The sequence below is a fragment of the Ctenopharyngodon idella genome, chromosome 24 (assembly GCF_019924925.1).
Source record: "Ctenopharyngodon idella isolate HZGC_01 chromosome 24, HZGC01, whole genome shotgun sequence".
NCBI lineage: Eukaryota > Metazoa > Chordata > Actinopteri > Cypriniformes > Xenocyprididae > Ctenopharyngodon > Ctenopharyngodon idella.
The window spans coordinates 10,959,227-10,985,995 of record NC_067243.1 but is presented as its reverse complement, the minus strand read 5'-3'; the positions used below and the strand labels follow the sequence as shown (position 1 = coordinate 10,985,995).

General features: G+C 36.9%; 3 protein-coding genes and 1 pseudogene across 9 annotated transcripts; 3 read left to right on the top strand and 1 right to left on the bottom strand.

Moving 5' to 3' along the window:
- Nucleotides 1–572: 572 nt before the first annotated feature.
- si:dkeyp-50b9.1 (uncharacterized) lies at nucleotides 573–14,406 on the top strand. Of its 7 annotated transcripts, XM_051884210.1 has the most exons (14): nucleotides 576–1,407; nucleotides 2,121–2,180; nucleotides 5,687–5,822; nucleotides 5,920–6,103; nucleotides 7,929–8,093; nucleotides 9,136–9,223; nucleotides 9,508–9,632; nucleotides 11,128–11,189; nucleotides 11,284–11,350; nucleotides 11,513–11,597; nucleotides 11,749–11,824; nucleotides 12,556–12,624; nucleotides 13,403–13,485; nucleotides 13,571–13,881. In XM_051884210.1, the coding sequence occupies exons 1-13, from the start codon at nucleotides 1,243–1,245 to the stop codon at nucleotides 13,438–13,440; spliced, it is 1,320 nt and encodes a 439-aa protein (XP_051740170.1). In that variant the 5' UTR covers nucleotides 576–1,242; the 3' UTR covers nucleotides 13,441–13,485; nucleotides 13,571–13,881. The 7 variants fall into 7 exon arrangements, 5 of the variants coding, with proteins under 5 accessions (XP_051740170.1, XP_051740169.1, XP_051740172.1 ...); XM_051884209.1 differs by having other exon boundaries at nucleotides 13,403–13,881; XR_007928294.1 differs by lacking the exons at nucleotides 13,403–13,485; nucleotides 13,571–13,881 and adding an exon at nucleotides 13,890–14,406 and having other exon boundaries at nucleotides 614–1,407; nucleotides 11,749–11,820.
- Nucleotides 14,388–16,446, bottom strand: LOC127507238 (olfactomedin-like). Its single transcript, XM_051884213.1, has 5 exons — nucleotides 16,295–16,446; nucleotides 16,004–16,162; nucleotides 15,671–15,883; nucleotides 15,391–15,523; nucleotides 14,388–15,254 (listed from the first exon to the last, which is right to left on the bottom strand). Exons 1-5 carry the CDS (start codon nucleotides 16,328–16,330, stop codon nucleotides 14,443–14,445), a joined length of 1,353 nt encoding a protein of 450 aa, XP_051740173.1. The 5' UTR covers nucleotides 16,331–16,446; the 3' UTR covers nucleotides 14,388–14,442.
- Nucleotides 16,447–17,795: 1,349 nt separating this feature from the next.
- Nucleotides 17,796–21,227, top strand: LOC127507557 (olfactomedin-4-like). Its single transcript, XM_051884758.1, has 5 exons — nucleotides 17,796–17,983; nucleotides 18,145–18,267; nucleotides 18,410–18,628; nucleotides 19,156–19,309; nucleotides 20,282–21,227. The coding sequence occupies exons 1-5, from the start codon at nucleotides 17,927–17,929 to the stop codon at nucleotides 21,115–21,117; spliced, it is 1,389 nt and encodes a 462-aa protein (XP_051740718.1). The 5' UTR covers nucleotides 17,796–17,926; the 3' UTR covers nucleotides 21,118–21,227.
- A 26-nt stretch (nucleotides 21,228–21,253) lies between these two features.
- LOC127507558 (olfactomedin-4-like) lies at nucleotides 21,254–26,422 on the top strand (annotated as a pseudogene).
- Nucleotides 26,423–26,769: the final 347 nt, after the last annotated feature.

Genomic DNA, 26,769 nt, shown 5'->3' with positions numbered 1-26,769 from the left:
ACGTCGTTATATATAAAGTTCACAATGCTTTTGCAGATGAAATATGGACAACATTTAATAAAAAGCTTTTCGTCAGATTAGATACTGATTATTAATCACTCAAACCCCTTTATAACCGCTCTTACACATCCGTCATGTTTGTAGTTTTTATTAAACACTTTTTATTCGTATTTGTAGTTCTAATCGAATCCTCTTCACAGCGCAATGTGTTATGGACAATATTAGCCGTTAGAGTGTGCACGGATCTGCACTTCGGAAAAAGTAGACCATCCGGGTTTCTTTGGAATACTCATTTCAACATACTACGATTTGGGACACACTAATTCTAATTTCGAATACTATTTAGGACGGATAGTATGTGAATTGGGACGCAGCAATAGGCTGTTAGCCTATACTCGTTATTAAAATTTAAGACAACATTCTCATTTAGTTGGTTAATACTAGGCCTATAATGTTGACAGCACAGTTCACTCATTTTTTTCATTAACAAAATGCCTAGTTTGTTTATTTAGTTCAAGAACAAAGTTGTGTCCGAAATCGCATACTTTCTTGAGTAGGTAGGCTACTTATTTTGAATAAGTAATTACTTTGCTGCAACCGATAAAAAAAGTATGTTCTACTATGAATCAATGTGTATAGTAAGACTTACTACAATCGCCATGTTACCCTTATCATGTGACCTACCAGCGTCAGTTGCATTGCTTCACTGCCACTCACAAATCCTCCCCAGTGGCCTCATGGGATAGTAAAGTGTCCACTGTATGCACACTTCAGAATCTCGCCAGAAGAAGTAGGTCATCCTACTGAGAATTTGGACATACTTATTTTGTGTCATATTGTTTTTCGCCTACTAGTAGGGAAGTATGCAATTTCGGATGCTGCCCGAGTTTCCTCAGTTCATTCCGTTTGTTCAGACTCAAACAGCGACTCAAAAAAGAGAGAGTTTGATCTGAGTTGGTTGATATGATTTGTTCACTTAAAAGATTTGTTAATGAACGAAACACCTCTACTTTACTACTTCTTCGGTGGAACATAAAACAAAACAATTGACCATTGACTTTTTTCTAATGTGAATGCATGACTGAGGCTATTATTATACCTAACACCCCGTTTGTGTTCAACGCAATAAAGTAAGTAATTTTAGCTTTGATGGTGTGTAAAATATGACCGATTTTTATTTTGGGGGAACTATCCCTTTAAGAACCACCCAGTGGAAAAGAAACCGTCATAGGTGGTCATCGCATGTTCGTTATTGGGGACTCCAGATCCCAGGAGACACTGCGATTGAGTTCCAGCTCCACCGTTGCCATAGTTACACTGGCTGTCCAAGTGCCTAACAGCACAACGCAGCCAAGTTTGCGAAGGAAGGTGTCTAAGCTATCAACGTTTCTGAAGCAGGCATTAGAGGTATTTAGCTTCATTTACAGCTTTAACGTTACATATGAATAGATATTACACACTGTTGATTTTAAACAGGAATAAACAAATGGATATACGGGAGACTGGGGTTAGTTGTCACACAATCCCCTTTCCCATTGTTTTATTTTTCAACGTCAACGTTTGTGCGTAACTCGACGTCTTGACGACAAAAAGTTATATTTCCATCGTTAATAGCATAGTTTATTTAACACGTTTGTGACAACATGTCTCAATAGCGGGCCACTATATGGTTAAGTTGTCATAAAAATGGGAACCTGCTGTTTACTGAAGCGGATTTAAGTAAAGTAACGTTACTTTTGTTTAAAATATGAAATACTCCCCGAATACTCTCCAAAAAGCCCATCTTTCACATTTGTATTGAAAGGATTTATAGTTTATTTTAAGTTAAAAAGTAAACAGTCAACCATGAACAAAATTATGAACGAAACAAAAACAATTCATAAAAAAACACAAACGTAAAAAACATTTTAAAATACTGTTTTAGCCAAAAGTAATTTATAAATGTAACAAAATTACTGTACAAAAGATGGATATTTATGAAAAATACTGTTGTCCTGAGAATATATTTCAGTATGGGACAACTAGCCCCAGTGTCCTCTATAAAACTCCCTTATAGCAGGGCCAAGTGTTATAAAGTTTCATTTCATGAATGTTTATAAAGCTTTGTCCTCTCTTTTTAGCTGGTCTACGGTGAGCGATGGAGGGATGTGTGGTCCGTCACCACAGTGTTCATTTCATGGGTGATTTAAGTGCTCAACCCATCATAATCAACTTCCACCAACTCTTCCAAACCAGAGATGCTCCTGCAATTCTGCCTACAGTCAGCATATACCTTTCTCTTTTATTTTACATTAACATTCTTACTAAAGAACTAGATCGATATCACACTAGAAGTACAAAATTTGATTTCCCATAAAGGTTGTCATTTATAACTAGATTTAACTGTAAATGATTGGAAATGATGGGAAATATTGGTATAAGCATCCCACCAAACAATGCAAATATCACAAGGCATTTGCAGTGTTTTCTCTTGCTCTCATATCTTTTTGTTGGTGAGGTCTCGAGTGCTATTTTGGATTTGGAAAGATTTCTCTGTGCTTTGGTTCATCTCCAAAAAAATTTTAAAGATACCACATTTGAAAGGCTAAAGAGTTCAGGATGATCACAGATATGCTTACTACACCAGCATATTACAACAATAAATACATTTATTATGAACACTTAGGGGCAGTTTACACAACACCATTTTCAACTAAAAACAGAAAACTTCCTTTGCAATTTTCACATAGTCCCTGCATCCATTCGGAAGGGCTCATCCCTATGCCCTAATCCCTTCAAAGGGTTTACCCTCCAGAGTGCGAGTTGTCAAAATGCTGTTGCTCAAAATGCTGTTGTCGTGAAAATGAATGGCCAAAACACATAAACAGTTTTTAGTACATCGTTGTTGTTTAAACAAACCTCTAAAAACCCAGTGAGCTGCCTTGCTGTTTACTGCCTAGATAGGCTGCTGCTTTTTAAGGGACTGTCCTTAGAAATCTCAACTCATTATATTTTGTTTCTTTTTGGAGTATTTTTTTTTAATGTACTTCCCAAAAGATGAGATAACTTTTTTTAATTTTGTCAGTTCAAACTTTGGACAAATCAATTAGATTAGATTCACAAAAAATTATCCCATAATTTACTCACCCTCAAGCCATCCTAGGTGTATATGACTTTCTTCTTTCAGTCAAACACAATCAGAATTATATTAAAAAATATTCTGGCTCTTCCAAGATTTACAATGGGAGTGAATAGTAACCGAGATTTTGAAGCCCAAAAAAGCACATCCATCCATCATAAAAGGGGTTAATAAAGGCCTTCTGAAGTGAAGTGATGCATTTTTGTAAGAAAAATAAATGTACTTTTAAGTGTAAACATATATTTATAGAGACTGCAATATTCTCTCGGATTGCCTTCTCCACAAAGGATATATACATTAGAATTTGGCCAAAAGAAGGTACAGTATCTCACAGAAGTGAGCACACCCCTCACATTTTTGTAAATATTTTATTATACCTTTTCATGTGACAACACTGAAGAAATGACACTTTGCTACAATGTAAAGTAGTGAGTGTACAGCTTGTATAACAGTGTAAATTTGCTGTCCCCTCAAAATAACTCAACACACAGCCATTAATGTCTAAACGGCTGGCCACAAAAGTGAAAATGTTCAAATTGGGCCCAATTAGCCATTTTCTCTCCCCGGTGTCATGTGACTCGTTAGTGTTACAAGGTCTCAGGTGTGAATGGGGAGCAGGTGTGTTAAATTTGGTGTTATCGCTCTCACTCTCTCATACTGGTCACTGGAAGTTCAACATGGCACCTCATGGCAAAGAACTCTCTGAGGATCTGAAAAAAAGAATTGTTGCTCTACATAAAGATGACGTAGGCTATAAGAAGATTGCCAAGACCCTGAAACTGAGCTGCAGCACGGTGGCCAAGACCATACAGCGGTTTAACAGGACAGGTTCCATTCAGAACAGGCCTCGCCATGGTCGACCAAAGAAGTTGAGTGCATGTGCTCAGCGTCATATCCAGAGGTTGTGTTTGGGAAATAGACGTATGAGTGCTGCCAGCATTGCTGCAGAGGTTGAAGGGGTGGGGGGTCAGCCTGTCAGTGCTCAGACCATATGTCGCACACTGCATCAAATTGGTCTGCATGGCTGTCATCCCAGAAGGAAGCCTCTTCTAAAGATGATGCACAAGAAAGCCCGCAAACAGTTTGCTGAAGACAAGCAGACTAAGGACATAGATTACTGGAACCATGACCTGTGGTCTGATGAGACCAAGATAAACTTATTTGGTTCAGATGGTGTTGAGCGTGTGTGGTGGCAACCAGGTGAGGAGTACAAAAACAAGTGTATCTTGCCTACAGTCAAGCATGGTGGTGGGAGTGTCATGGTCTGGGGCTGCATGAGTGCTGCCGGCACTGGGGAGCTACAGTTCATTAAGGGAACCATGAATGCCAACATGTACTGTGACATACTGAAGCAGAGCATGATCCTCTCCCTTCAGAGACTGGGCCGCAGGGCAGTATTCCAACATGATAACGACCCCAAACACACTTCCAAGACGCCCACTGCCTTGCTAAAGAATGTCTCCAGACCTAAACCCTATTGAGCATCTGTGGGGCATCCTCAAACGGAAGGTGGAGGAGCGCAAGGTCTCTAACATCCACCAACATCCGTGATTTCATCATGGAGGAGTGGAAGAGGACTCCAGTGGCAACCTGTGAAGCTCTGGTGAACTCAATGCCCAAGAGGGTTAAGGCAGTGCTGGAAAATAATGGTGGCCAAACAAAATATTGACACTTTGGGCCCAATTTGGACATTTTCACTTAGGGGTGTACTCACTTTTGTGGCCAGTGGTTTAGACATTAATGGCTGTGTGTTGAGTTATTTTGAGGGGACAGCAAATTTACACTGTTATACAAGCTGTACACTCACTACTTTACATTGTAGCAAAGTGTCATTTCTTCAGTGTTGTCATATGAAAAGGTATAATAAAATATTTGCAAAAATGTGAGGGGTGTACTCACTTCTGTGAAATACTGTATATTAGTAGGCAACATAATTAAGTTGCATCCTTTTTTTGGAAGAGTCTTTGCATCAGGAGTGCCTTAAAATGCTTCCTATGTAGGCAGCTCACTTGGATTTGGAACAACATAAATGTGAAAAATTGCCTCATACACGCCCATACACTTACACCCACCCACACGCTAATTCATTTCAGTCCCACTTAGCCTCTTTTATTATCTTGCTTGCTTTCCCTTTATTGATGTTTATTGATTATTGAGTGCTGTATTCCACTTCCTTTCCACATATTAACTCCCTCCTTGTTTTTGAAATTTTATCTGGGCTTTTATAGCTCTCACTCCACAAAATATGAAATTATAGAGCCAGCACGATCAGGAATATAGGTTACATTTCAGCTTCCCATCGTGTTGTCCAGGAACTCCCAGTCTTAATTGAATGGATTTTTCCCCACTGCTTCACAGCTAGAGCTTTGCAAACACTGGTGTGGGGGGTGGGCGTCATGCTGCAGTCGTCCTTTTGCTCTGAATTGCTGGCCGCATGACGTCTTGAGTCCACTGCTCTTTTCTTCATAACCTGAGGCAGATATTTTGATTTTTTTGTGTGCTGTGTTGACATTTACATGCATATGTTTGTGCGAGCATGTGTGCTCAGAGATTCTCTTGATCTTGCAGATAAGGAATGAGGATGTTCTTCGGGCTGTGGTGGCTTTGTTGGACACATCCTTGCCTGATGTCGGCCCCAGAGATGTGCACGAAACAGTGCACTACCCTGGGATACGTACTATTATTTTATCACGGGACCATGCAGGTATGTAATTCACCTTGGTTGGGCAATGGAGCATAAATTATGCTAGTGAGCATGAGTGTTTGCCTAAGGGCACTTTTATGCTGATTTCTCTTTGCAGATGTTTTAGAGGACTATAGGGGCAGGACTTCCAGAAACAAGAGGACAAATGTGAGCCCGGTGCCCTGTAAAACAACAGACAGACCCAATTCCACACACAAGCTGCTCGCTGAGCTATACAGCGACTCTGAAGAGGATCCAGAGGAAACCTCAGAGGAGACGCCAGAAGTGGGGACAAGTAACAGGTTGAGCTTTTTTAAAAAGTAACTCTAAAGGTGTGCTCACATTTGCCGTTGTTCCGTTTTCAAGTGGGAAATCCAGTCATTTGAATATGAATCCACACGATTAGGAATTTCGTGTGAGGGTGAAAACTTTCCCCACACAGATTTCACAACTGGTATCGCTGCATTGACCAACAGAAAACCATTATTTTCTTAGTGTGAAGAACATTTTAATAATCTGAAGAACCTTTTTTTTCACTATAAAGAGCCTTTTGTGAAACCTTAAAAGGTTCCATGGTTGTTAAAGGATCTTCATGGAACCACAAATGCTAATAAAGAGTATCCATTGATGCTGTAAACACCAAAATAGACTCAAAAACATCACAAAAGTATCATAAAAATGACTGTTTCAGGTCTTCTGAAGCCATATAATTGTGTTTTGTCAGAAACACTTGATTGAAAATTAATCAATCATTCCGAATAAGAATTAATGAGACAGAATATGACATGATTTGACACAAATCGCTTGCTGATTCTGTTAAAGATAATGGGATTACGAAGGCTTTTTCCCAGATCCTCTTTGGTAAACAGTTTGCCAAGTGTTGCTTATCAGCTCCATCCCTCCTCCTATAGGCACAGATTTGGAAAGGAGTGAACTGGAGTGAATATTTATTTATTTATGACATTTTGGAAGGAATAAATTTAACAGAGATCATCATGACCTTATTATGGTCAATAACAATGACAAATGCCACCATGCATGTATGCCGGTTAGTTTCTATGTTAATGCAACTGTGTTATCCAGTTTCAGTGACAATTGTATCCTATTATGGTCACTGACTGGGACAATGTTAGTGCATAGTGTGATAGAATATTGTTGAAGATGGCGAAAAGTTGGTTGGTTTTGTACAAAATTGCTACCCAGATTCACAAAAAGAATAAAATTTTAATTTTGATAATACTTAAAGGCACAATATGTAAGATTTTTAGATTGAAATATCCAAAAACCACTAGAACAGTGTTATATATTTTGTTGACTTGTGTACTATTACTGTGTACTATTATTATCCCAAATGTTTCCAAGAATGTTTAAATCCAGAGAAATAAGCAATTTTTTACCAGAATCATGAAACGACAAAGACGCTTTAATATATTATGTTTTATTAGACAGGTGAGCAACAGTTTTGATACATTTATTGACAGAAAACTAATCATTACAACACAGTCAGTCTTATTGTTTAAATCTCATTTTTCTTGAGTACCATGTTTTACCATGATTAATATCCATCTAGCTTACTACAGTGTGCAACAAGTGTCTCATAGCAGCTGCTGAGTGAATGCAAAGAGTAGCATTATAACAACTTTCAACACTCAAATGTATCTAATATGATAAATCAGCGCTGCATTACGCCACATACTCATGACCGAAAGAAGCGGAAGCGGTCATCTGCGGCATTATAATTACGCTGCGCTCGAGTCGTGTGTCGCATTTGTCTCTCATTAGCAATCGCTCGAGCGGCCTCGTTCCACTCCAACGGTTTTCAGCCACACCCCGCTTCATACGATAGTAATGTTAATAAATCTTTAATACATTAGCTCATCCATGAACATGATTTCTGCCCGAGTCTCGTCGGATTCTTTCCACTGGCTGTATAAGCGACCTCTGGAGGCGAAAACTACATAGTGTGCCTTTAATGTAAGGGTGTGTGAATATCCAAATAATTATTTTAACATTTGATTGCAGTCATGCTTCTTATAGTTTCAAGTCTTCTAGTTACTGTTCTGTTAATAAAAAAAAATCCAGAACATTTTTAAGATAAAGTTTGTATGAACCTCTGTTTCCCTGTAGATGGTCTTGGGAGCAATTCTGTGACGGCCTACAGGAGTTTGTGGAAGGAGCGAGGGATAGGAAAGAAAGAAGAGCAGTACTAGGAGAAGACGGAAAGATCCCGTCATCCGCCGTAGGAGTTGAATCTCTGATCGTGGCTGCTGCCTGCTATGAAGTCAAGCTACTGTAAGCAAAGTACAAGCACTGTGCCTGATTCAATCAAACAGCTGTGAAAGAGCCATATAATACTATTTTGTGAAATAAAACACTAATGGTTTAAAGCAAGATACATTTCTTCTGTTAGTATCTTATAACATCATCTGGCAATGCAGTAAAGCTTTGTCAATTGCATTTCAAAGTCATTTTTTGCAATAAAGAGGAAGTTTAACAGACAAAATATGGATATTACACAAAATGTAAACCAAAGTCGAGCTAATTTGTTGCATTCAACAAGGGATGTTCACACCAAACTTCATACACATGCAAACTAGGGATGCGCAAAATTATTTTCATATTATCTTATTCGATTCAAAAGCTCTCAGGTGTGATGATTACAACAACCCCTTAAAACCCTACTCCCATTCACATACTTTTTATTGCATTTGACTGATTTACAAAACTTTCCATTTGGTCTGTTTCGTTCTTTTTGCATTAAAAGGTAATAGAATATCTTCTGTGCAAAATCATCTTCCACCTACAATCCACAAGTCTAAATCAAACTTAGTCCACCTGCAAGAACAAGCTCCTAACTGTCCTTCCCTGAAGCCTCAGTCAGCATTTCAGCTCTTTATGAGTGGAATCCATCCAGGATTTCTAAAAAAGACTTTATTTATATCATCAAACTGAAACAAGCCTTGTCATTATGAGATCCCACTGAATGCTGTTGCTCCACCCTGAGTCTATTTCCAGTCCAGAGGGGCTGAAGAGTGGAGAAATGTGCCCTGCCCTGCTGACTGTGGGGTGTTATTACCAGTCAATGAGAGACTTTAGCTTCCTCTCTCGCTCCTTTCCCTCTTCTGCACTCTGTATTTGTGCCAATGGCTTCCACATGGCCTGTGGTTTAAGTTTAACCTCAAGTGTCTGCCATACACACACCCTTACTAGAATGTGGAAACATGTTCTGACAGTTAAAAGGGATGTTTCTCGGGAAATCAAGCAATATGCTGATCTAATGAGTTGGAGTTCTGTTTCAGAAGTCACAGACTTCTGTTTCTGTCTGTGAAACTAGGTCTACAGGAGAAACGGTGCTTCAGCTGTCTCTTTTGGCTGTTAGGAAACGCTACTGGCGCCTTGGGATTGGCAGCTACATCATGGAGGTAAACATAAGCACAAATTGCTTGTGTTTAGACCTTGCCAAACTTCTTGTACATGTTCTGCTTTGAATAGTTGTGAATGACACTGTATATCAGTGCTGCTGTGTCTTAACAATTACTTGGGGTGCAAGTTAATAAACACGGCCTCGAAGTTTGTATTTTGCTTAGACACTGCCCTCTGTTGACTGTATGTAGTACTGCTATTTAGTTTTTTGTAAATACTTGGTTTCTCTTAACTTCAGTCTGATGGTTATAATTCTTTTGTTTGTTTACTGGCTTTGTTTCAGCTGCTGAAGACTCAGTCTGTAGTAGGACAATATGATGCACTTGTTGCTCACGTTGACACAGATGCAATAGGTTTCTTCAAACGACACGAGTTCACAGATGACCTCCTCCTCAATGACAAGTTCAAGTACAGATAATGCTGTCCCACACTACATGTTGTGCTGTCACAGAGATGCAGGAATTAAAATCTAAATTTAAAAATCACACAATAAATGTAAATACAAAAATCACGCTCACAGTCCGCCCATGGACCATCTCACAAAAATGACTTTCTCAAAATGGCAATCATATTTACTTTCCTCTAAATGCCATATAAAACAAGGCAATTGAACAGATGGTCCATCTAAGTGGGTCATTCTTAGCCAGAATACGCTGAAAACTGGACTAGACTTTATGCTGATTATTAAAAATCTTGCTGCGTCTGTGAGACCAATATGTCTTTATTGACAGCGGATATGAGGCAGGAGTTGCTGATTATTTTATTATTGTTTAAACAAACAGTGCCGTCTTACGCCAGGTGGTATACTGTATAAATTTATAAATGCAATAAATTAATTTTATTAATAATTAGGGCTAGTTTAATATTTAATTGCAATAAATCTTAAAATGTTTCTGTAGTTAATGCATTAAGTTCCTTTTTAAAAAAAAAATATTTAGGTATTCAAAAATATTTATTAGTTATTTAATAAAAATATCTAATCATGCATTATACATTAACTTTGACAGAACTTTTAACTTTTATTTATTAAAACAACCATTTTAAAACAACAATAATGCAATAATAATAAACAGTGTTGTTATTGTTAACAAAAACTATTAAAATCAGTTTTTGTAATTGAAGTAAAGCTGGAATAATGTAAAATATAAACCTTAAATTTTAAACTTAGATGAAAAATAAAAATGTTGCCTTTGCAAATAACCAAAATTAATATGTTTATATAGAATTACTAAATTTTACTACATTTTAAATTACTAAAATTACTAAATTTTAAATAAACAGAAATATACATAAAAACTAATAAAAATTACGAAAGCACATAACAAAATTACTAAAACTTAAACTAAAATGAAAATTGAAAATATAAAAATAAAAGCTAATTCAAAGTCTTAATAAATACTATAATAGTATAAATAATGCTGAAATAAAACTGATAATACAATCAAAAATACAGTCAAACCAAAAATTACTCAGACATTTTTGGTACATTTTTACTAGTGGGTGCAGGACACCATAGTTCATTTATGCAAAATAAAGTAAACTGTGACATATTATACCCAAAAATTCTTCACACAGTGGACTACCAGTAAAACTGATAAAAATTTGGAACCAAAAATTATTCAGACACTTTGACCTGACCATGTTTTTCTTAAGTGTTATATGACATAATTAAGATTACTTTTTCTGACACAGTTTAACTTGTCTTGTCATATTTTATTACCATTTTTTTTAAACTATAGTTAATAAACTGTATTAATGAATGAAATGTTCAAGGTGCCTGAATAAATTTTGGTTTGACTGTTATTCATCTATGTTTATTAAGCAATCATATAAAAATTTTATTCAAATTTTATTTAACAATACTCGATAACTTCTGAAAGTTTTGTTTTGGTATACTGCACAGAGAGCTGAAAGATGACTGGACCAACAGTATTCTCATGAGCTACCTGCCACCTTTTACTACAGGTGAGGCACACACACACACACACACACACACACACACACACTCATGAACACACAATTACAACTTGATGTTTTCATTCAACACATTTCCCTTTAGACCTAGAGATGAGAAATCCTGTTTTCTCCCTGAGTTTACGAGAGTTGGAGACGGACATGGATATGGCGTGAGTTAATCTTCACTGACTTCTGTTCTGAGTGGTTGCAATGCGTTTGCTAGGTTTGTTCTAACCCTAAATATGAGCAATAATCTTAGCAAGCACCACTAATAATCTAAAATGTATTAAACAACATCTGATTACAAGATTAGTGGTGTCTCTGTTTATTAGAAGGTTACAGGCTCTCTATGCATATCAGCAACAGGTGGTATGTGTCACCAGGCTACTCAAAGAAGTCAAGACCTTACGTGAACAGGTGATATTACATTTTGCACAATATTTGATGGTCCTCTTACTTACTGAAAGGTGTCAATTCGTTATAATCACAGACAGACTGTGTATCTATGTCAATTTTCTAATGTATGTATGTGTGTGTGTGTGCACTTCCATGGCGAGTGGTTTTTCAGCTAGGTCTACAACGTGAGGAAGTGGACCGTCTCAACTCCAAACTAGAACTCGAAAAACGAAAGAGGCATGATGTAGGTATGTTTGTACAGGTGCAAATTCATTATACCCCAATTTTGCCTTCCAATTTTACATTAAAGGGTTAGTTCACCCAAAAATGAAAATAATGTCATTAATTACTCACCCTCATGTCATTCCAAACCCGCAAGACCTTCATTCATCTTCAGAACACAGCCAGCAAGATAATTAACACTTTCAGACACCCAGAAAGCTACTAAAGATATATTTAAAACAGTTCATGTGAGTACAGTGGTTTAACCTTAATATTATAAAGCGACGAGAATACTTTTTGTGCGCCAAAAAAACAAATCTTTTGTTTTGAATCAGTGATTCGGATTGTGTGTCAAACTGCTGAAATCATGTGACTTTGGCGCTCCGAATCACTGATTCGAAACAAAAGATTTGAAGCTTCATGAAGCAGTGTTTTTAAATCGGCCATCACAATCGGTTTTTTGGCGCACAAAAAGTATTCTCGTCACTTTATAATATTAAGGTAGAACCACTATAGTCACATGAACTGTTGACTTCACATGAATCCGATGACTGCCATCGGATTTCATCAAAAATATCTTAATTTGTGTTCCAAAGATGAACGAAGGTCTTACGGGTTTGGAATGACATGAAGGTGAGTCATTAATGACATTATTTTCATTTTTGGGTGAACTAACCCTTTAAGTGTTAGATGAGGGCCAATGTAATCTAAATGTATTTAGTCTATCTAAATGTATCCATTTTACTAATTTCTGTAGAAAACAGGTTCTTGATGTACAGGCTGAAGAATGCACAAAAACTGTTAGGCAGCAATGACTCAGACTCAGGTGAGTGTTTGTTTCATCTAGCAGTGGTCATTCACATTTACTTAGCTCCAAACGGCACATATGATACCCTCCAATCTCAGCTGATTTGAACAGTTGCTCTAAAATGCTCATGTGCTGTTGTAATGGTTAACCACAAGATCTCTGCCTGTCATATTGACTAAGCGACCATGATATCCTTTTGAAGCACCTGACCAATAACAAGCTCAGACTGACCTTTGCTCGCACATCCAATTATAAGAGCCGCTTGTCTTCTAGCCTGTGACTCATAGAACAGAGTTATAATGAGTCATAAAGCTCCACTGGCTCAACAGGGAAGGACATAGAAAAACCCATAAGATCGATGCTGTCTATAAAAAGCAAGCGAAGAGAGGAACAATAATGAGTACTCAACAAGTGTGAATTCGCTTCAGTCAAAACAAGTAGACATTTAGTGAAGAAATAGGACATTTTAAGCATGATATGAAGTGGAGTAAATGATAAAAGATACCAGTGTTCAATAATAAAAAAAACATTCACACACATACAATAATAATCACAAATCTTCCAGCAAGTAATATTGACCTTAATTGACCCTTCGCCAGGAGTTTGATTGACAGGCGATCTAACCAGTCATAACGCCAAATCCGCCATTTTGTCTGACAAAGCAGTCAGGGGACTTAGCAGATTAACGTAGGTGGACTTGAACTTGAAAAATGGTGTGTACTGACGTCTTTCCGTGGTTCAAACGACATTCCTTCTGATGTTCATTCATGTTTATTTGATGCTATAAATGAACTAGTAGGAAGAGATGATCGGTTCACGAGCCACTTGAACTGAGGCGGTACAGCAATCTGTCAGGACACATTAAAGAGCCACAAAATGGTATTTATTGTTTAAATTTCTTTAAAAATTTGAAATTTGAGACTTTGTTTCATATCAAAAGTAACCTGCTCTGTCTTGTCTGTAGACACGTTGTAAGTGTCCTCTTTGCTCTGCGATGTATTTTTCACTGCGTGAGAACATGATGTGTGGCGAGAGATTGGCATGGCTTGTCGGACATAGCAACGGTAACTAAAGGGGGCGGGTCTTTGCGAATGGTCAATTGTAGGTTGTTTATGAAAAGCAACAAGTCACAAGTGTGTGAACATCAGCTGTTTTACAACACATTTGAACGTGCCTCATCCAATAAAAATGCTTTTTGTCTCATAGCTAAAGCTAAAGTTGAGTTGTAAGGAACAACATGCAACATAAAGTGTTTTGAACATATTGGATTGTCTAATTTCCAGATGATCAGGAACAGACTGACCAGGAGCATTCAAAACCAGGAACAGAAGAGCAAGAAATAGCACCATCTGAAGAACCTTTAATCCAGACACCAGAGGGCGCTGGAGGCTGTTGATTAAACTGCTGCATTCTACATTAAAATATATGAAGTGCAATGTATGATATGATTATATGCATAAAACATACTGTATTTATTTATTATGCATTGATTTTCATCAGATTTTTAGGCATGTCTGATGGCGATGTAAGTTGGATTGTTTTCATTATAAATTTTGTACCTTTTATTGCAGACTTGAGAGACAAATGTTAATTGTTTGATGTCAATTGTCACATTTTTGGGAATATTTGTTATTTTTGCGTTTGTGTGTATGTTTATTTGTACCTCTGTCTCATATGCAGTAGTTTATGAATGTCATGTTTTGAGAGTTGCTCTCTTGGCTGCCAGAAGTAAAAGTCTCTGACCATCTATATACCCACTTTGGAAAAATAAACAAGACCAGTTTTGAATTTGAAACACAACACACTTTTTATTGGGTAATTGCATTTGAAACGCCCTCAAAATAAGGTATCATATGCTAAAAGATAGGCATCATTATACAAGTAGAGTTTCCCGTCAACAGGATTGTAGTTCAGATTGGCTATTCCAGCAGAAACCTTCTCAAAAGGCAAAGAAAGAATGTTTATTTCTTGACCAGTGGTTGTATCAAAGGCATAAAACACCTCTTCTTGGTAAATACTAACATAGCGCGTAGCATACAGGACCCCGCACACCATAAACGTGCTGGTGACGGACCTCTTAAAGAGATGTGTCTTCCAGGTATGTGTGATATTGAGCTCCAGCGGGTCTAAGCGACTCACAACAATGTTCCCGTGGTTCTCCTCGGTGGCATATATAACCCACACGGCGTCTTGATCAGCCTCCAGGTCGATGTCTGTCCAATCACGGCAGCTGTAGTAGCAGAAAGGGAACTTGTTGTCGATTCCGGCACCATCCAGTTTCATACGTTTGGTTGCTTTTGTCGTAATGTTGAAGCTGCAGATTTCAGCAGTGCTGTAGCATTGGTAAAATACGGTATTGTCGTACAGTATAGTGCCAGAGCCCTGAACAGCATTTTTGTCACTGTAGGATGATGCTATCTGTTCATCTTTGTAGTTCTTGTTGGCCATGAAGTCTTCACGTGAGTTGTACACCCTGATTGTGTTCCCATGCTTGTGTCCACTCACCAAACAGTGTTCCCAATAACGTTCCTTATTGGTTAGTAGGGCATCACGACCCCAGGCACCAGAAATATAGGACTTGCTAAAGGAATTGAGCTTGGTGACACTTGGAGTACTTATTCTGGTCATGATACGCTGATGACAAGTGCCTGCAAGTAATTGTAGTTACACAGTTTGAGCCTTTTCTTAGTTTGTTTGAACCTTAAATGGCATTTGAAAGATATTATGTTTCTATATCCTTCCTTCAGAGAAAAAAAAAAATCTCACAAATAGTAATGTACTTACTTCTGAAATTGTTCGGTATGGTCTTGCAAGCCTGTGCTCGGTTGTTGAGGTTACGTAACCTCTTCTTCATGGTCTCCAGGTTGAAGAAATCATCTTTGTACATCCTCTGGACATCATGGTTTGCCTTATTTAACTGAGAACAACACAGATGGTGTCATTAAAAACTGTGATCACATTCACTATTATTTTGTTTAAATAGTTCTGTCATTCGAGAATGATTTGAAACACTGATCACAAAAAGAAAATAGCTTAGAAATATTTGTTTGTCATCAATGTCTACCTCACTTAGCAGGTTATGTGTCTCGTTGTTGGGGTTCTGCATGTGTGCTTCATTGACAATTTGATGGATTTCCTCGAGTTCCTGGTTCAGCTGTCGCAGGTGAAGGGCGTTGTACAGTCCACTTGTGTGAAGGTAACTAAATGCTTTCAGACGGGCTGTGATATTCTGAAGAGTGGCTGTCATCAATGGCAGTTCTGCATCTGTGTTCCTCAACTGGAAGTAGTTAATTGATATTGCCTTAATTCAAGATTCTTCTCAATTTAAATGAAGAACATCTAAAAATCAATGCATTGTAGTTGCGACTGTTATAAAGAAGCTTAACTGGTACCTTACCTTTTCTTCGAATTCATTCAGATTCTCCTCACAGTTCTGGACCTGTTTTGTGACTTCCACAAACTGTACAGCAGGGAACGTCCAGAGAGAGTTGTTTATTTTGCACAAACATGAATCTGTCTTCTGTAGACCTGGAACTCTCTGAGCCTCGACAGTCGCCTTATGTACAAACACAATTAGATTACTATGTCATTCATACACAAGTTCTATCATAATTTCTTAATTATTTTTCAGAGATATCAGAATTGTAGAAACCTGTGAGCTAATTCAAGACACAAATAAAAAACTTACGATGACTGTGAGGAGGAGCAGCAGGTAGACGAACATGTTGACCGAATGGACTGAAAGACTAAAGATCTGCTTTAAACCACCATGCAAACACTAAGATGACGCAAATTTTAGTTATGCTAATTTGCAGTTTTGGGGGGTCTGTTGAAGAGGATGTGAAATTGCACATATGGTTCATTTCAGCAATTCAGGAAGAAATTTAGTTGAGAAATGTGGGAAAATTCTACCACAAGTTCCCCCCTAAAAATTTTCAACCCCAGTTCATTATAGATTTTATGCCAACATCTGCACTTTTATTATATCATGAAGGCTGCAAACTGATTTCAGTACTGCATGATACTGAAACAACAGAAATTAAGGAAACACAATCTTTTGGTTAACTAGTTTTAGTTTTTCTTACGTCAGTACAATATAACAAAAATATGTAAATACATCTATTTTACTAATGAAGATTTCAAGGAAAATTTTCATTCATGAAGAGGACAATTTTTTAACTTTTTCTCATGTCAGCAAAAATCTGGTATTCTGCTTACAATTGGTATTGGTGTTGATAATATGATTTTTTAACATTTGTTGTATATACTTAATTCTTATATTGGTAAAAATCACATAAGAGGATCAAATATATGTGTGTATGAATATATATATTCAAGCACTTTTTGCATATTTAAACCCTTTCCAGCAGTGACTGTATGATTTTGAGCTCCATCTTTTTACACTGAGGACAACTGAGGGACTCAAACACAACTATTAAAAAAGGTTCAAAGTTTTAAGGTGAAAACTTTTTGAATTTGAAGATCAAGGTAAATTGTATGCAAGTATCTTCTGTTGCTTCCAAAGGGCAGTACTAAATGAAAAAAAAAAAAAAGATATTTCAACAAAATAAGAAAAAAATGGACAGCTTCATCCTGTTCAAAAGTTTTCACCCCCCGACTCTTAATGCATCGTGTTTCCTTCTGGAGCATCAGTGAATGTTTGAAACTTTTTTAATAGTTGTGTTTGAGTCCCTCAGTTGTCCTCAGTGTGAAAAGATTGATCTCAAAATCATACAGTCACTGTTGTAAAGGGTTCAAATATGCAAAAAAAAAAAAGTTTGAAAACTGAAGAAACTTTACAGGACAAACAAGGGACTCATGAACGGCCATCACAAAACATAAAAACAGGTAACGACACACAGTATTAAGAAACAATGATTCACAAACTTTTGACCCGGGCCATTTTAATAAATTCAGCTTTTTTTTTTTTTTTTTCTTGTCGACTATATATAAAAATCTTTTATGTAAAATATCTTACTCAGGACAGTACTAAATAAAAAATAACATACATTTTGTATGATCTCTCTTATTTTGTTAAAATTATTCACATTTTCACAGATTCTACAAGTGGTTCACATACATTTTCTTGCAACTATATATATAATATATACATATATACAATATATATATATACCCTTTTGCAATCTCAAAATATTTGCAGGATCAGGTGATGAACTTCCTTATTTCATCATTTTTCTCATGTCAGCACTGTCGGCTCACTAACCAATCCTGGGTTTTTGGCTTTAAATCTCTGCTTCTGTCACGCGAAACTGCGTTTCATAGTCAAGGCTACAGGATCCCAATCTTTTCTATCTCAAACATGAGTCAGTCAAACATGTTCATTTTGATGGTCGTCATTCCTCTAATTTTGTCACAGGTAACATTTAACTGACATTTTATTAACATTTTTTTTTTTTAACATTGTTTCTTAAAAAAAAGTGTTTATCAAATTTAGTAATACATCTTCTTTTTTTTTTTTGAAGTGTAATTTTGCTTGTATGTTGGAATTACTTATGCCCTCTTATTTCATCTCCACAGTCAGTGAGAGGGAAGGACTGTGTGTGTGAGCTGCAAAGTTCTGATCCTGCTTTCCCTGAGAATAAACTCTTGAACGTTGAGTTCACTGCTTCACAATGCACTGGGAACATCACTTCAGAAAAGGTAGAAAAATATCAAAACATAGTATTGAGGTGTTTATGATTGCAAATCAGTCATTAAGTTAAAAACTTATTTTACAGTTTGCCGTATAATTCTGTACAATCTGTTATTGAAGCAATGTTGTTTTCTCTTCAATTGTGTGCAGATGACAGAGATTGACAGCCTTGTGTTGGGTCTGCAACAACGTATCGGGCAGCTTCTGGACAATGTGTCCATGCTGGAAAAAGAAGACAATGGAAATCTGTATGCAGCCGTGTCTTTACGCATTATTGAATTAGAGTTAGCGGAGATTCAAGACCTTCTGAACAAACTCAACAGGACCACCAACAAATACCAGCAGCTTAGTCTACAAACTTCTGCAGAGGTGAATTTATCGACACCACAGCACTTTTACATTTCTATAACAATTTTATGTAATGTGTTAATTGCTAAGAGTAAAATTAACCATCACGTACATTTGCGTTTATAAGATGGAAAAAAAGGATCAAATTATTAAAAATTTGTTTTATAGTTATGTTAGGTGTCGTAGAACATGATGATTTTTAAAATGTATAACATTAAATGAAATATTTAATTGAATTAAATGTAAATGTTTATTTAAAATAAATTTAAATATTGAATTTACAGCGTATTTAAATGAAGTTTAGATATTTCCTCTTTTTATTTATTGTTTTTATTATTTTCTGCAGTGCATTTCAATATGTACAAATTTATGTCATGCCAAGAAAAAAAATATTAATATTAATTAATCAATTAATCAAGAACATATTAAACAGAGATTTGCCTTTTTAAATACTTTTCAGGTCTGCAATTCCTCAATATTATTTCACTGGGACATTTTGTGAATTTTGTGCACTTTGCTTATTCTTATTTAAACCTTCATTCCTACAGCTTCAGGATATGGAGGAAACGATGGAGGAGCTTGAGAAGTTTGACCACATGCAGGTGATGGTGAAACAGCGTGAGAACCAGCGTATTAAGAGGGACCTGGAACGGTGCAAAGATGTGCTCAATAGTACAACACCAGCTCCTACACTTTCCCCAGGCACGTATAAACTGTTATTATGTAGCCACAGCTAAAGTGTTAAAGCACGAGTGTCCAAACCTGCTCCTGGAGGGCAACTATCCTGTAGAGTTTAGCTTCAGCCCTAATTAAACACACATGAACCAGCTAAGCACTGCAATATCGGGCTGTCAAAAAGAGCCGACTTCGGTACCAAGTCAGTACTGAAATGTGACGATACCGGCATTTCCCCCTAGCATTTTGAGTGCCACTGACAAAGATGTCTATTTAAAACATGTTTTAGTCAGTGGCACTCAAAATGCTAGGGGGAAATGCCGGTATCGTCACATTTCAGTACTGACTTTTGAAGCGTTGATCATTGTAGCCAATCACAGACATATCTGTTGAGCGAGTGAACACAATAGCCAATCAGAGGTGTTTAAGAATCCGCTCAACAGCACTCAGAATGCTAGGGGGAAATGCTGGTATCGTCACATTATTTAAATTTCAGTACCGACTTGGTACTGAAGTCGGCACTTTTGACAACCCTACTATCTATAGTATGTGAAAATAATATGCCAACAAAGTAGTATGTCCGAATACATAGTATTTGAAAAACAGTGGGTGAAAAGAGCCCAGATGACCTACTTCCGCCGAGATTATGAAATGAGCATTCGATGGACACTTTACTATCCCATGAGGCCACGGTAGAGGATTTATGAATGGCAGCGAAGCGACGCAACTGACACTGGAAGGTCACATGACAGTAACAACATGGCGGATGTAGTACATCCAAATTTCCTTCATACTAAAAACATATAGAATGTACTTTTTTAACAGTCGCAAACCAAATATAGTACCTACTATACATGTATGCGATTTTGGATGCAGTGAAGGTCTTCAGACCTACAGGCAAGTGTTTGAGCTAAACTCTGCAGGACATTGGCCCTCCAAAAACAGGATTGGACGCCCCTGCGCTAATGTATTAGACTTACATTTTTGCTTTATTTTCAGGTCACTGTGGTCTGGGCCGCATGGTCAATGTATCAGGACCTAAAACGTATTCACTCACTGTGTATGGAACATCCTACAGTTTCGGTGCTTGGGGTCGAGATGCAAATCCTGCTCCAGGAGACGAGAACTACTGGCTGGTGGTGCTGTCAAGCAGTAATGTACATGGCAACTTCATCCGCCAGTATGGTACATTGAGTACTCTTATATTAGGTATAGGACCAACAGATACATATATATCAAGCTCCAACCCTACAACAAACACAATTCAGGGGCCAAACATGGTCATGTATGGCAATGCGCTCTACTATAACTGTTACAACACATACTCTGTCTGTCAGTTCAACATGTCGACTCGTTCTGTCAGTACTGTGGCTTTACCTAATGATGCAGGTTACAACAACAAGTTTCCATTCGCACACCTCGGCGCAACATACACCTATACAGATATGGATTTTGCCACAGATGAATCAGGTGTCTATGTTATATACGCATCCACAAGCAACTTCGGAAATGTGATTATCAGTAAAGTTGAGACTAGTAACCCGCCTGTTTTGAACCAAACATGGCCCACTTCTCTTCACAAAAGGACCATCACAAACACCTTCATGGTGTGTGGTGTGCTTTATGCTACTCGTTACCTGGATAAAGAAATAGAAGAGGTCTTTTACTCTTATGACACCAAAACCAATGAAGAGCGATACGATTTGAGAATTCACATTAAGAAGATGCAGACTAATATTAAGTATATGAATTATAACCCCAGAGATCATTTGCTGTATGTCTACAGTGATGCCTACATTGTGACATATGAAACCATGTTTCAGGAAATTCAATGAACTATACTGTATAATGTATTTTATGACTTTACATATTTGACATGGTTTTGTAAAATCATTTAAATGTGTATCACACATTTTGGTTCTTGAAATAAATTTGAGTGAAAATATTAGTGCTGGTTTACTAAAGCATACAAACAAACACTACACACAGATACATTTGCAAAATGTAGGCTAGCATTAGCCTATGCTTAATTTATATATTCATATATAGATGTGTAGCGATATGGGTTATAACCCATTGTGTGCTTACACTGCCCTCTGTTGTTTGTTTGTATGCAGTGCTGTCATTTCAGTTAAACTCTGTTAAAAGTTGTTTTCCTGTGAAGGTGGTCGTCGTGACGGTGAGTGAAGTTTCCCAAGCAGATATTAGCTGAAATTAGCTTTTCAATACCCAGGCAGGAGTTCGAGGTGTCTACGATTACTTCTTTTAACAATAATAGCAGGGCATTATCATTTCGTGTATTTCGAATATTTATTTCGTGTGTGTGTTTAATATGATAATTTTAACATTAATATTATGATTACGTTTCTTTTGTACCTCACATTTGATGACACGGATGGCTTGTTAGGCTAATACAAGACAGCTCAACAGCCAACAACAGCTCGCTTCTTGCAAAATAATCAACTTATTGTTATCGTATATAATGATTTGTGCTTTATTCATTTGGGGGTGAGGGGGTTCGCGTATCATAAAATAATCATAACTATCGGTATACCTCATTCGGTGGTCCTGACTCTTCCTGAATGCGCATGCGCATACTATGGGTTCCCAAACTCTCTCTCTCTCTCTCTTTCTCTCTCTCTCTCTCTCTCTCTCTCTCTCTCTCTCTCTGTGTGTGTGTGTGTGTGTGTGTAGGCCTACTTTAACCTGCACACAAACGTTAGATGTTGCAAACGCTGCTGTATTGAGCAACACCTTGGTGAAATTGTGAGGCCAAATTTTGTTGCCAATTCATGTTATCACAGCTGTAACCATTACAATTTTACTCTACTCATGGACCTCCCAAAGGTGACCACAGAGATAAGACAACACATCCTCTCTTATTTCTTCATTTATCATGTTTTACATTAATTTTCAACTAACACATTTTTTTAAACTTTTGTACATCTATGAAAGATTTAAGTGACAATACATTAATCTTTGAAATTAAGAAATTCAAACAAATCTTCAAGTCACCATTAGTACGTTTGAGCATCATTTAGACAGTGAGAAAAGGGTTAAAAATGAAAAGCAAGCTCTGTTGCGACAGATGACCTGCTTCGCCCAAAAAAATGAAGATGTCTCTCTCACTTTTATTATTTCACCATAATGATATGGCTTTAAAACTCTGCTGCTATCACACAAAGTTGTTTATTCTGAGGATTTAAGGTTCCTTTCCTCTAGAGATGAGTCAGTCTAATGCATTCATTTTGATGATTATCATTCATCTAAGTTTCTCTCAGGTAAGAAAAATAAAGTCATTTTACAATTAATTATTATTAACACCTTATTTCTCGGAGTACTGTGTCTAATATATTTCAGAGAGTTCATATATTGTTTTGTTTGTATTCTTTTATAATGTATTTTCCTGTCATTTGGGTTTCACAGTCAGTGAGAGGGAAAGAATGTGTGTGCGATCTAAAAAATGTAGACCCTCCTTTTCCTAAGAATGAACTAACGGAAGTAGAGACCACTGCTTTACAGTGCATTGAGACCATCACTTTAGAAAAGGTAAAAAAAAAAAAAAAGATGTTTAAATTACACCTTTTCCCCTCTTATTATATTTAATTCAATTGCATTTTAAATCATTTAAGTAAATTAAATCAAATTACATTAATAATGTAAATGTAAATATCCGCAGATGACAGACTTAGACAGGCTTGTGCTGGGCCTACAACAACGGCATCAAGCAACTAGAGGACAACGTGATCATGCTAGAAAAGGAGGATAACAGGAATATCAATGGGGCTGTGTCTCTGCGCATCATTGAGTTAGAGATTTCTGAGATTCAGGACCTCGTCGACAAACTCAACAGGACCACCAAAAATTACCAGCATCTCAGTGTACAGACTGCAGATCAGGTGACTTGCTGTACAAAAAAAGTGTAAATCTGCTGCAATGTAAAGTACTTACTTTCTAAGAAAAAGCACTAAAATAATTATCACAAACAGAAAGTAATTTTAATTATAAATGTAAATAACAGAAATATAGCTTAAGTAGATTTACATAAACATAAAACAACAGCCTCAAAGTAACAATCTCATAAATAAAAAAACAATAATAATAAATATAAGAAATATAGGTAAAACTATAAGGTTTGGTTTGCTAACATTAATGCATTAGCTAACATGAACAACATATATTTTTAAAGCATTTATTAATCTTTCTTAATGTTAGTAAAAATATAATTGTTCATTGTTTATGTTACTTCACAGTTAACTAATGTCAACAAATACAACTTGATTTTAATAATGTATTACTATATGTTAACATTAAGAAAAATAAATGCTGTAGAAGTGTTGTTCATTATTAGTTCATGTTAACTAATGTTATAAACGGTTACTTCCTGTCCTTGATTCTGATTGGTCAATAGCTGTGTTTTATTCACGATAAAACATGACTATGATTGCTTCAACCAACAGTTCTGTGTATCACTACTCAACACCCTTAGCAACCACTCTTAGCAATGTAAACTGTTTGTTCTCAATTGATTTTGTTCATTAAAGCTTACTGTATTATGTAGAAGAGTACTGTGAGAAAGAGATCGAGTGAGCGAGTTTATTACCTGCATTCAGATTTAGCATTTTCCTTCAGGTCAGTCCTATGTTCATAAAAAAAATCTGTTTAAATGTCTGATGTATTATCTTGTCCTTTTAACAGTTAAGGGTTTTTTTCCGTAACTGACAGCGCTTGTCAGTTGCGTCTTGTTCCGTGTTCACAACAATTCAGTCTTTTCAGTGTAAAAGTCTTCGCTACTGACTGACACATTCATAAAGACAGTCTTTGCCGCCATCTAATGGTGTAATAATGTAACTTCTGTTGCTGTTGCTTCTGTTGCGGTCAGGGACTATTTTTTCTGGTGGAAGGAAGGTTTTTAGTGAAAGTTTACTTCATGAAAGTTGCATTGATACAACATATTTTTTGGCTTTAATATTTGTATTGTGTGGTAACCGTTTTATAATAGCAATAAGGCACTCGAGGCTAGTGCTGTATCATGAATAAATCACGGCTTCGCGTCGTGCCTAACAACGCCCTTCAGCCGTGACTTATTCACGATATGGCACAGCCTCTCATACCATATTTCTTACTTAACAAACAAAAACTTCTTGTAAAGTTGTTACCATGATGTAGATCTTCAAATACAGGTCAGATAACAATGTAAAAGAAAGTGACCACTGACATTAATATTAATTAAATGGTAACGGATGATAAATGATGGGACATTTCTGCAGTTTTTTGAAATATTGTTTCATTACTCATTTTTTAATTGCCCAAATTCTTATTTTTCACCCTTTTATAGCTTGAAGCTATGAAGGACTCAATGGTGAAGTTGGAGAAGTTTGATAAAATGCAAACGTTAAAAAAATATAGAGAGAGCCAGATCAAGAAGAACTTGAAAGAGTGCAAAGAAGAGCTCAAGGCTACAGCACCTCCTCCAACAGTTTCCTCAGGTACGCTAAAGACCCCAATAGTCCCTTAAAGTCGGCATGAAGTGGAAGTTGCGATAGTCTTTTCTGGATAAATTATTTATAATAAACACTGCAATATTCCATTAAAAATAAGTATTGTCAATTTTGATTTCATAGTGAGCTTTCTTACACAGTTTTCTTCTGTTTTTAGGTCGCTGTGGTCTGGGCCGTATGGTCAATGTATCAGGACCTAGAACGTATTCCCTCACAGTATACGGCACCTCCTATCCTTATGGTGCTTGGGGTCGAGATGTAAAGCCGGCTCCAGGAGACGAGAAAAAGTATTGGCTGGTGGTGCTGTCAAGTAGTAATGTGTATGGCCACTTTATCCGCCAGTACAATACATTGAGTACTCTTTTAGTAGGTATAGGCCCAACAGATACATATATATCAAGCTACAACCCTACAACAAACACAATTCAGGGGCCAAACATGGTCATGTATGGCAATGCGCTCTACTATAACTGTTACAACACATACTCTGTCTGTCAGTTCAACATGAAGACTCGTTCTGTCAGTACTGTGGCTTTATCTAAAGATGCAGGTTACAACAACAAGTTTCCATTTGCACACCTCGGCGCAACATACACCTATACAGATATGGATTTTGCCACAGATGAATCGGGCGTCTATGTTATATACGCGTCCACAAGCAACTTCGGAAATGTGATTATCAGTAAAGTTGAGACTAGTAACCCGCCTGTTTTGAACCAAACATGGTCCACTTCTCTTTATAAAAGGACCGTCACAAACACCTTCATGGTGTGTGGTGTGCTTTATGCTACTCGTTACCTGAATTCAGAAACAGAAGAGATCTTTTACTCTTATGACACCAAAACCAGTGAAGAGCGATACGATTTGAGAATTCACATTAAGAAGATGCAGACTAATATTGAGTTTCTAAACTATGACCCCAGAGATCATCTGCTGTATGTCTACAGTGATGCCTACATTGTAAATTATGAGCTTGTTTTTCAGTAAATCTCCAATGAACTTGATTTGAGACCTGCATCCCATTTCATATTGTCTGTACGTACTATATAGCATGCAAGATTATATGCAATACAAATGATTGTATGTTGTATCTAGATTGTAATTTGTGGTCATTTGCAGGTTTTTAAACTCAATTTGGTAGCGATCGCATTATCATCTATAGCGCAGCTGATTGGTTGTTGTTGCATCAGTGGCCAATAAGCTGCGTCTCAACATTCAAATAACAGTAGTGTTGCTGTTAGCAGTCTGCAGCGTGCTTTCAGAAACCCTCCACCTTCCCCGGCTCCACCTGTAGAGATCTGCTACGGTGGGTTATTTCATGTATGTTACATTTGCAGCAGCATGTCTTACATGCTCACACCAATGTCTGTGAATATATTGGCAGCAGCAAGTCTCTGTACCTTTCCAATCTTTCCGAGAGTTGTCATGATAGAACTTTGCATTATAGGTCAACAAATCAAAATGGTTACACTGATTGACAGTGACCTTTGCATACATAATATTGACATAATAGGCTTCATGCAAACATTGAAACATTGAAATACTGTGAAAATATTACTGTTGCATAAATGTAATACAACCCGAATTCCGGAAATGTTGGGACATTTTTTTAATTTGAATAAAATGAAAGCTAAAAGACTTTCAAATCACATGAGCCAATATTTTATTCACAGTAGAACATAGATAACATAACAAATGTTTAAACAGAAATTTTACACTTTTATCCACTAAATGAGCTCATTTCAAATTTGATGCCTGATACAGGTTTAAAAAAAGTTGGCATGGGGTCAACAAATGGCTGAAAAAGCATAAGATTTTGAAAAGATTCAGCTGGGGGAACATCTAGCAACTAATGAAGTTAATTAATATCAGGTCTGTAACATGATTAGCAATAAAAGGGATGTCTTAGAGAGGCAGAGTCTCTCAGAAGTAAAGATAGGCAGAGCTGTGAATCACCTACAGCGCGTAACATCATCAAAAGATTCA